At 45.1% G+C, this 10975-nt stretch overlaps 1 protein-coding gene and 1 non-coding gene across 2 annotated transcripts; both read left to right on the top strand.

Moving 5' to 3' along the window:
- The first annotated feature begins 454 nt into the window (after positions 1–454).
- Positions 455–3484, top strand: LOC117211843. The gene has a single exon (XM_033456097.1). It carries the CDS (start codon positions 455–457, stop codon positions 3482–3484), a length of 3030 nt encoding a protein of 1009 aa, XP_033311988.1.
- A 4726-nt stretch (positions 3485–8210) lies between these two features.
- Positions 8211–8329, top strand: LOC117211844. The gene has a single exon (XR_004488360.1). It is a non-coding gene; the product is annotated as a 5S ribosomal RNA (ribosomal RNA).
- Positions 8330–10975: the final 2646 nt, after the last annotated feature.

Genomic DNA, 10975 nt, shown 5'->3' with positions numbered 1-10975 from the left:
GATCCCAGACCAATTCATAGATCGTTCCGCAATCACGATACCTAAGAATGTCCCGCTAGCCGATCCAGCATTCCATGTCCTATCCCCGATTGATATTTTGTTGGGCTCAGGGCCCACCGTTGCCTCATTGTGTGTCGGACAGATAAATCTTAACCCATCAACCGGCCCCGATCTGCGCCTGCAAAAAACGCGATTCGGGTGGGTCATCGGGGGGAGCCCACCTTCCCCAGGACCTGCCAGGGTCTTCCATGCCTCCACAACGGAACTAGAGACGGACCTCACCCGCTTTTGGGAACTCGACGAGGGACCTCAGATAAAACACTTATCGGAGGCGGATCGACGATGTGAGGAGCATTTTCAAAATCACGTCCAACGCACCAGCGATGGGCGATACATCGTCGCACTCCCCTTTAACGACAAAATCTCGTCACTCGGATCATCCAAGGCAATTGCGATGAAACGACTCGCCTCTCTCCAGCAGCAATTCAGACGAAATCAACAGTTCGAAACAGCGTATCGGGCGGTCATTCAGGAGTATCTGGACTTGGGCCACATGACCAAGGTTGCATCACGTCACGAACCGGAGAACGACTATTACTTGCCACACCACGGCGTCGTTAAGGACTCGAGCACATCGACAAAACTTCGCGTTGTGTTTGACGGATCCGCACCCAGTACCACCGGCGTCTCGTTGAACGACACCCTTTATACAGGTCCGAAGCTGCAAGAGGATTTGTTCGATATCCTCTTGAGATTCCGATCTCACCAGTACGTCCTCACCGGCGATGTCGAGAAAATGTACCGACAATTCCTCGTGCGTCCGGCCGATCGAAGATTTCAGCAAATTTTATGGCGCAATTCCGACGGCGAGTTGGAAACATATCAGATCAACACCGTCACGTTCGGACTGTCTGCAGCACCCTATCTAGCCATCCGGTGTCTCAGACAATTGGCAAGCGATGAAGGGCACCGATTCCCGCGAGCTTCATCGGTATTGTTACGGGACTTTTACGTCGACGACGCTCTCGCCGGAGCGGATACGATAGGCGAAGCGCTGTCAATCCGCACAGAACTCACCGAACTCCTCCAACTAGCCGGTTTAAAAATCAGAAAATGGGCGTCCAACAACCGGACACTACTCAACGGACTATCTGACCCGGACATAAATCAGAAGCTACAGCTGGGCGAGCCTCAACCCTTAAAAACACTTGGGGTCTTCTGGAAGTCCTCCGATGATTCACTCATTTATTCGGTTGACGCCAAGGCAGACATTCCCCGCGTTACGAAGCGATCGATCAGCTCCGTAATCGCTCGAATCTACGATCCTTTGGGGCTGCTCGCGCCAGTGATCGTCTGCGCGAAAATCCTGCTTCAGCGAGTCTGGGCAGTGAAAGTCGAGTGGGACGAATCTCTCCCATCAAATCTCCATTCAGAGTGGGACAGGTATTATTCTCAATTGCCACTCTTGAACAATATTACATTCCCACGCAAGGCGATCATTGACTCCGCAACTGAGATCGAAATGCACGGCTTTTGCGACGCCAGCGAGAAGGCCTACGGCGCATGCGTCTATCTCCGAACCGTTAATCCGGACGGCCGCGTACGGACCCAGCTGCTAACCGCGAAGTCAAAAGTAGCCCCGCTAAAATCCCAAACCATTCCGCGGCTCGAGCTGAGCGGAGCCTTCCTTCTTACGTCCCTGATGGCTACCATACATCAAGCCTTATCACACAGCATCACTCGTATGGTCTATTGGACCGACTCCGCCATCGTTCTCCACTGGCTAACCACGTCACCCCACACACTCAAGACGTTTGTCGCCAACAGGATCTCCGAGATCCAAAGAAAAACCAGCATCGGCAGTTGGCGTCATGTCCCCACCCACGACAATCCCGCGGATCTAATATCGCGAGGCCAAACACCCGAAGAATTTCTCCGCCCGACCATTTGGCAGCACGGTCCAGAATGGCTCCAACAATCGGAAGATTCCTGGCCGACCTGGACCCCAATACCACAAACGGAGTTGTTAGAACAAAAAACGGCAACTTGTCTATCCGCGGCTCCCGCCGATTGCAGCCTGTTGGAACGGTACTCCTCCTGGCCTAAGCTAATTCGGATCGTCGCTCGTTGCCTCCGTTGGAGGCAGAAACAGAACCGAATGACACCCTTGACCGCAACGGAATTACACATCGCTCACGACAAATTAATCATACTATTACAAGGCATCCATTTCCCCGAGGAAATCCGTACGCTCCGAATGAACCGGAACGCAGCGTTAACAAGGAAACTCACGCGACTCAATCCTTTCATTGACCAGAAAGGAATCCTGCGAGTCGGGGGTCGACTCAGGCATTCGTCGATGACTTTCGGTCAAAAACACCCAATACTGCTACCCAAAGCATCCGTCACAGCTCGGATTATCGAGCATACACACCAGATTCACCTGCACTCCGGTGATTTGCCGGAAGCGCGAGTGACAGAGTCTCGACCATTCGCGAATGTCGGCGTGGACTATTGGGGACCCTTCTACATAAAGGAGACAAGAGATCGTAACCGCCGACAGGTCAAGGTGTACGTTGCGATCTTCGTATGCCTAGCCGTGAAGGCGGTACACATGGAGCTCGTTGGCGATCTCACGAGCGAAACCTTTATCGCCGCTCTTCGTAGATTCATCGCTCGGCGAGGGTTTTGCTCGACAATCCATTCGGACAATGGTACAAATTTCGTCGGGGCAAAGAACGACTTACGGGAACTGTATGACCTTCTACACTCGGACGATCACCACTCAAAAGTACAAGCATTCCTCGCAGACAAACACATAGAATGGCGCTTCATACCCCCTCAGTCTCCACACTTCGGGGGACTATGGGAGGCAGCGGTGAAATCCTTTAAGCATCACTTCAGACGCGTCGCAGGTCATGAATTGCTCACTTTCGAGCAATTCAATACACTGATCATAGAGATCGAAGCCGTCCTCAACTCCCGACCATTAACACCCATATCCACGGATCCCAAGGATTTCCTCGTTCTCACTCCTGGTCACTTCCTCATCGGCGAATCACTAATGAGTGTGCGTGAGCGAGATTTCAGGGACACTCCCTCCAACCGACTCTCCAGATGGCAGCATATCCAAAAGATGAAACAGCATTTTTGGAAACGCTGGCACAAGGAGTACCTCAACCAATTAAACAACCGCAGCAAATGGACCAAGGGTGGACATAACATACACGAAGGCGCAATCGTCCTGCTCAGAGAAGACAACGTTCCCTCGATGTGCTGGCCCTTGGGACGGGTAGTCAAGGTCTATCCCGGAGCCGATGGCGTAATCCGAACAGCGACTGTGCAGACTTCATCGAACCTCCTGGACCGCGGCGTCAAGCGGCTGGTCCCCCTGCCATTCCAATCAGATCCAGAAGCGCCCGGACAATCGCTGACCTCGAAGGAGGCAGAGCACACCCCCCTCGAACCCACAGGCAGAATTTGATCGGTGCCCTCTCAACGGGGGGAGGATGTTGCGTCGCATGGAGCAGCGGAACCCCAGCCAACGCTACCTGGCGGCCAGCGGCCCACCTACCTGCTTCCAGACCCCCAATAAACTCAATGACCGGCCATAAAACGTCACCTTCTAGCTAAATTGTTTCCAGATGTGTGTCGAGCAATCTAGTTGTCTAGAAGCATTTCGGTTTATGTCCGGATTAGCAAAATCCTTGAGTTTGTTATGCTATTAAAAAAGGCTCGGAAAAGGCAGGTAGTCACCGAACGAGAAAACCCAACACATAAACATAGGATAGAAACGACTGGTTTTCCCCAGCAATAAAATCACCCCGGACACTGGTGAGAAATTCCTCATGTCCTGCTTCTTTAGCGGGGTCACGACCAATCGGCATCAAGCTTTCCTTCGGGGAAAACTAAGAGGGAGTCAGTCAGCAGTCGGTCAGTGAGTCAGTCAGGCAGCCAGTCAGTCAGTCAGCAACCTCGGGAAGTCTCAGTTCGCAGCAACGATTCGCGCTTACGCTCTCGCCCTCTCATCCCCTGATCTTACGTTCTAACCGAGTCCAACCGTATCCCGGTTGCTGTTAATTCACCACTCAGTGTATACACAGTGTCTTAATAAAACACAACTGAAAACCCGTTACAGCAGTGTGCACTTCAATTAACCACCTCTATTAGCCTAAACGCAATAGGGGATCGATCATCTCGCGGCGTCGATTGAACAATCGTAACAGGAATTTACGACTCCTGTTGATGCGCTTCTACACGATCGTGTCTCCCCGCGAGTGGAAGAACACCTATAAAACTCAATTCTGCCCCCGTGCAACACAGGTGCAAACATTGTAATTATTGTAATTCTCTTTCTTTTAAAAGAAACCTATTTAACATCCCCCTCCCCCTCCCCCTCATCCCACCCCTCCACAAAATTTCACAGCGCCCAAAAATATACTACCGAAGCGTCCTGTCTTGCGACCCAGTTTTCAGGACAGTAAAAACAAATAAAAACAAAATCACATAGAAGCTCCGCTCCTCCAGCAGCTTAAACCAAAAAATTATATTAAACACGAAAAATGTAAAGCGCCGACACATATTATAGCATGGCTACGTCGTACCGTTGCATATCGGCACCTTTGCCTAAGATATCATTACATAAATTCACCGTTTATTGTGAATACCAACATGTATTTAAAATTGTATCTTGGGTTTAATAAACATCTTAAAAAAAAAAATTCAGGAAAAAAGAATATTAAAAAAATAGATGTATGTAAAAGTGAGAATGATATAATGTATGGTAATAGTCACGTAGTACTAAAACATTTCTTTTTTTCGATGCTTATATTATAGATTATTAAAGATAGATTATTAAGAAAAGCAAACAAAAAAAAAAAAAATTGGAAAAATAAAAAAACCAATACAACACGGAGTTCCCAAGCGGTCAACCATCTAAGTACCATCCGTGCCTAGCGTTGCTTAACTTTCGTGATCAGACGAAAACGAGTGCTTTTTTAATTTTAATTATAACGTTTATTGCCCAAAGAAGTACATATTTTGTATATAAGGCCTAAAATTCTTACTATATCGAATGCTTTTTCAAGGCAGGCGGCTACTCGTTGCTTTGCATTGAGAGCCCACCAAGCAATTTATTACAGTTATTAATTCGACACAAAGCACAAGTCCAGGTATAATAAGTCTTACGAAATAAATACGCGCGTGTCAACAAACTCCGTATACACGTATGATGCGTCTGTATGCTTATGCTGCGATCGCTGAACTCTCTCGGTCGTCATTTCGTTTGTTTATTTATACTAGTCGGGGGACAGTCGGAAAGTTTGAACTCGACTGGTTAACTTTTAACAAGTTACTTATATCACTGTCGGGGGATACTTGTATTATGTAAATTGGGATCAATATATTGTTCTCCCTTGATCTTTTTGTCGTGAATCGTGTGACTTTTGTGAATTTTACGTCGTCTATTTGCAAGGCTTGTAGGTCTGTGAGTATTTCTGTTTCGGTGTAATTATTGTCTAAACCTTTTAACAAGTATGTATGGTGTTTCTCTGTTTTGGGCGTGTACGTGTAAAAGGTTGTGTTAGCTGAGAGGAATATTTGTTTTGCTTTGTGGAAATCGGGTAGGTTTCGGAGGTAGAGTGCATGTTTACCTGAGTGTATTCTTTTAATATGGAACTGATTGATGCCCGCTACTTTCTCTATGAGCGTTACCGTGTCCTTTGGGTCTTGTAGCGTTATGTTGATAGGCGGCGGTTTGTTATCCCTTGTAGTGAATGGGGCGATCGTACGCCCCTCTGCGGTGTATCTGGTGGGGCGTCCGTCCGGTGCTCGGTCCCCCCTTGGCGATGCTGGTGGCGCTGGGCCTCCTGGGTTGTACGATGGGGTCTGTCGCCCCTGCAGTGTTGATTGTTTTGGTGGTATGGTGGGACTGTGTTTTCCTATTTTGCCTCGTAATGTTTCGTTTTTCTTTTTTATTTGTTCTAGCGTTGAGCTCGAAGTAGAGTAGTTTGATGGTCCCGGTTGTGGATGAGGCTCCGTGTTTCTTCGACCAATCGCGGGGAGACGTAGTCGCTAGGAGAGACGTCAACGGGAGTCGTAAATTCCCGTTACGATTATAACAATCGACACCACGAATTGATCGATCCCCTGATTTCTGTTGAGATAATAGGGGTGATTGAATTTGTATAACACTGTGATTCACAGAATTATAAATTATATATTTCCAACACTTAGATTACACTGATGAGCATAGATAGATAGATAATCACTTATCCCACAAAGATAAGATATATATGTACGTTAGAGCAGGGCTCTTATAATTGGATTTAATGTATTAGTGGACGTAGCACTATAAGATATTTAGGAGAGGAAATGTAGGCTCGACAATACCGAGACCGACTTTCGCGTTAAGCTTAGACTGCCCCGATGGGCATTAGCGATAGACTTAATAGTTGACTTTTCCAACGATGTAGAAGAAGTGAAGTTGAGTGACGATGCTGTGTCGGAGGAAAGCTAAGGATGGGTGTGTCTAGCGCACGGGACCATCGGATTTGTTGGTGACGATTTTAGTTAGGAGAATGAGGGAATTGGCTTCGTTGTTAATTGGTTAAACGAAGGGTCTTAACCGCCCTCGAGAGAAAGTGGTTAGTGGGAGGAAAGTTGCAGCATAGGTGTTACGTCGCGTAACACTCTACCTAGCCCAGGCCACACACCGCGGGCAATATGGCAACCAGATGTCTTCGGATACTCGCAGCGTATCCTCCACAGTTTCAAGAACCTTCCATAAATCTCATAGATTTCCTAGGAAAGGTCCTTCAAACAAAACAAACATCTGGTTCGGAAGAATTTCCAAAGACTATTGTCTACCACGGCTTAACTAAGGAAAGTTGGTTTTTCTCACGCACGCTGCAACTTTCCTCCCACTAACCAATTTCTCTCGAGGGCGGTTAAGACCCTTCGTTTAACCAATTAAAAACGAAGCCTATTCCCTCACTCTCCTAAACAACATCGGCACCAACAAATCCGATGGTCCCGTGCGCTAGACACACCCATCCTTAGCTTTCCTCCGACACATCATCGTCTCCCAAGACGGTACTGATTTCACATCCTTCGAACGGTCAACATCCTTCGAGCGGGTAGACACACCCGCAGATCAGTCACTCAATCATCTCGTACACACGCACCAGTGTAACTATCCTCGTTATAAGTTGTGGAATAAACGGTGAAATATAACTTACTACTGTGTCATATTCAATCAACCACCTCTGTTATCTTAACCGAAACAGGGGAACGACTACTTCGCGGCGTCGATTCACCGAATCGTAGCGAGAATTTACGCCTCTCGCTGACGCGTTTTCCTCGCGACCGCGTCTCTCCGCGAACGGTCGTAACAATAGGTGAGAAAAACTAACTTTCCCTTGTCAAGCCGTGGTAGACAAGAGTCTTTAGAAATTCTTCGGAAACAGACGTTTGTTTGGTTTGAAGGACCTCTACTAGGAAATTCCTGAGATTTATGGAAGATACTTAAGGCTATCGAGGGTACGCCGTACGGAAGAGCGGACATCTGGTGTCCGTCTGGCCCGCGGTGAGTGACCTGGGCCAGGCAGAGGGTCGCCCGGCGTAACACTCTGGTTCACATTGTAGTATACTAAATCTGTTTTTTGTTATGATTGCTGGAGGCGAGGTAGCTCTTACGGGCTTCATGTTTTTCATTTCTTTAGCCTTTTCTTCTTGGCTGGAGTGATAATCTATAACTGTGTTTCATAGGATGTTTACTAGTCTTTTCGTCCTGGCAACCAGGTTTGGTTGTGGGTTGAGTTTCCGCGTCTTTTGAGCGGAAAGTCTTAAACTATTCTTGATTTTTTTGGCTGTTTTTTGTGTGATTATTTTTCTCTTGATGGCTTTTTTTATTGGGTCCACGGTGGGTTCCGTTTCGTTGCTTTTGGCTTCATTATCGGTAACTTCTATCTTTTTATACAATTTTATTTTGTCTTATTTTATTTTATTTTATTTTTATTCTTATTTGTATTTATAGAGATGATGTCAATGCAATATTTTTCACTTTTTGTCACTTATTCCTTCTACTTTAATGAATGTTTGTCTACTTTGACGCGCGTACTGAGAGGTCCGTCCTGCTCGGAGGTCTACAGTCAACTGACCACTTCTTTTTTCCTGAATATTAAGAGCAAGTAACAAAATTACTCACTTCAGCCAACTCTCATACCACGTTGAGTGCACTCGTTCTCGTCCGATCACGAAAGTTAAGCAACGTAGGGCACGGATAGTACTTAGATGGGTGACCGCTTGGGAACTCCGTGTGGTGTTGGCTTTTTTTAATTTTTTCCAATTCTTCCTACTTTTCTTAATAATTTATGGTCATGTACATCGTGTTAAAAATATACTTTTAGTATTACAGCGTATGTCAATGTCGTAGTTATTCGTTATACATTCAAGTACGCTTGTTTGAAAGTCAATAGACTATTGCTGAATCACGTACTACTTATAAATTGTTGTCTAGCACGTAAGTGTAATTTCATGTACATTATACACTAGTACTGTGCGCTATAATTCATGAACTGCACAATAGATTTAACGCACCAATTATCTATGCATCTATCACACTGATTCCTGCAGTAGTTTTTACTTTCCACACTCTATGGCCGCCGTTTGCACAAAACGGCTATTTATATTTATTCCAATTTTTATTCCACGGATGACGATGTAATAAATTTGTTAACATATAGCAAACTCGATACCGAATATTCATTACATACGTCTAATCCATTATGTCATTCGTGGTTTAAGTGAATATTTACTTTCACGTTAAAAAGACAAAGAAGGTGAAACCATACTAATTGCTGTACGTTCTGGTCGTTGTAAAAGATTTTGGATGGAAGAAACATAAACAGCTTGGTTTTCTTTTCCTAATCAAATCCAGTCTCTTTCTATGATAACGCAACGGATATCATAGAAAACAACGGATATAACATAGTTGATTAAATAAACCAGTAACACCATAAATTAATTATGCGCATAAAGTTCATATTACTTGTCTACCAACCAACCAACCAACCAACCAACCAACCAACCAACCAACCAACCAAACAGCACAAGTTATGTGATATAAATAACCTGATGAGATAATCTTTCAAGCACGAGTCCAAAATCTACAATGGCACAACTTTTCTTCGAAACAGAGACGTCCAGCTGTTTTTTCTACAACCCGTTTTCACTATGAATTCAATGGAACACCGTTTGGCCTAAAAGGTGTAGCCACCTGAGTAAAATTTCATACATTTAGGTGGACGTATGCACATCGTTCATCTTCACGAACATTTATACGTAAAGTCACATACACGTATTGTCTTCATAGTTGTTCGAAAATCGTGTCTCCTTGGCGATGAATTACAGTAGAGTTTTGTACAGTAGTGAATTACTTAGAGAAGACAGCGCAAGCGAAACAGGAAAAGGTGTGAGAGTCGGCTTAATAAGATACATATCGGTCAAACAATGTCGGCCTTTTTCATCCAACGCTTGCATAAAATGCTAACAGTTATTCTTTTCGTAAAACAATACCAATTATTTATTAGCATACTATTTTTATAATCAATTCGTTATATTTTCTGTATGATTGATCGCAATTAATCGGTCGTCATTCCCGTTACTGGGGGGGAAATCAACCTACAGGGCCCTAGCGTTCCCTTTAACACGCCACTAAGTTCGACGGTTGAGTAGTGTAAAATGATCCGAATTCAATCGTCCATGAAAGAATACTAATTATCCATCAGTCAATGGTTAAACCTTATGTTTAATTTTTTTTAATTAAATTTTTACTGACTTTTTTGTGAGATTTTTCTGATTAAAATGAGGCCAAACACGATATAATTTATATCACATTTATATGTATATGTCGGAGATAAAAGGACACCGAAGCCTTCCCTTTGGAATTTGGGAAAACCCCTTAACACATTAATCTAGATTCTACTATAGCCGCAATTAAGCAATTGTCGTTATTCAATCCGATTGTATTTGTTCGAGATTTGTGATAATGAATTTGGGCTCGAGGCGACAATCAGTCGCCGAATGTTGCCGCGGTCAAGGGATGAACGCTTTCTCTAACAGAGGCATAGAGAAATTCTATAGCTCTCCTTAAAAGAAATAATTGTAGTGGCACTCGACAGTAAACATTCCAACGGTTTCTGTCCCGTGGCTCGCCACACGCAGACCCTATTCTCCGGCTAAAATGATTACCAGATGTCGATGCATCTCCACAGTACATGTTCAGCAAGCTTGAGAACCCGTTATAAATTTTAAGATTTAGTTTACTAAAGTCCTTCAAACAGACAAACAGTTTTTGTCCCAACTACGTGAAGATAGGGGAAATGTATTTTTTTCACGAACGACGCTTCCCACTAGCAACTTTCCCTCAAGGGCGGCTAGCATCCTTTTCTCGATACCAACATGGAAATTGACCAATTGACAGCAACGTCAATTTCCCTCACTTTCCGAACAAGGGCTTTTCTCGACGAATCCGATGACCTCGTGTCCTTAGACACACCCCATCACAGTTTTCCTCTGCAGCATCACCCTGACGGAAAGTCATTCTCTCTCGTGATGTCTCAGTAGCGAGTTACATAGTGTCTTTACGCTTGGTGAATATTCTACGTTTTAACAAAAAGTTAGTGTTCTTTCACTCGCGGGGAGACACGATCGTGTAGAAGCGCATCAACAGGAGTCGTACATTCCTGTTACGATTGTTCAATCGACGCCGCGAGATGATCGATCCCCTATTGCGTTTAGGCTAATAGAGGTGGTTAATTGAAGTGCACACTGCTGTAACGGGTTTTCAGTTGTGTTTTATTAAGACACTGTGTATACACTGAGTGGTGAATTAACAGCAACCGGGATACGGTTGGACTCGGTTAGAACGTAAGATCAGGGGATGAGAGGGCGAGAGCGTAAGCGCGAATCGTTG

This window comes from Bombus bifarius, unplaced genomic scaffold (assembly GCF_011952205.1).
Source record: "Bombus bifarius isolate JDL3187 unplaced genomic scaffold, Bbif_JDL3187 scf7180000008248_frag, whole genome shotgun sequence".
NCBI classification, from domain to species: Eukaryota; Metazoa; Arthropoda; class Insecta; order Hymenoptera; family Apidae; genus Bombus; species Bombus bifarius.
This window is presented reverse-complemented; position numbering and strand designations above follow the sequence as displayed.

What these genes read in the sequence shown, in the direction of transcription:
- LOC117211843 (XM_033456097.1), top strand. Translation starts at nt 455, where the DNA reads ATGAAACGACTCGCCTCTCTCCAGCAGCAATTCAGACGAAATCAACAG.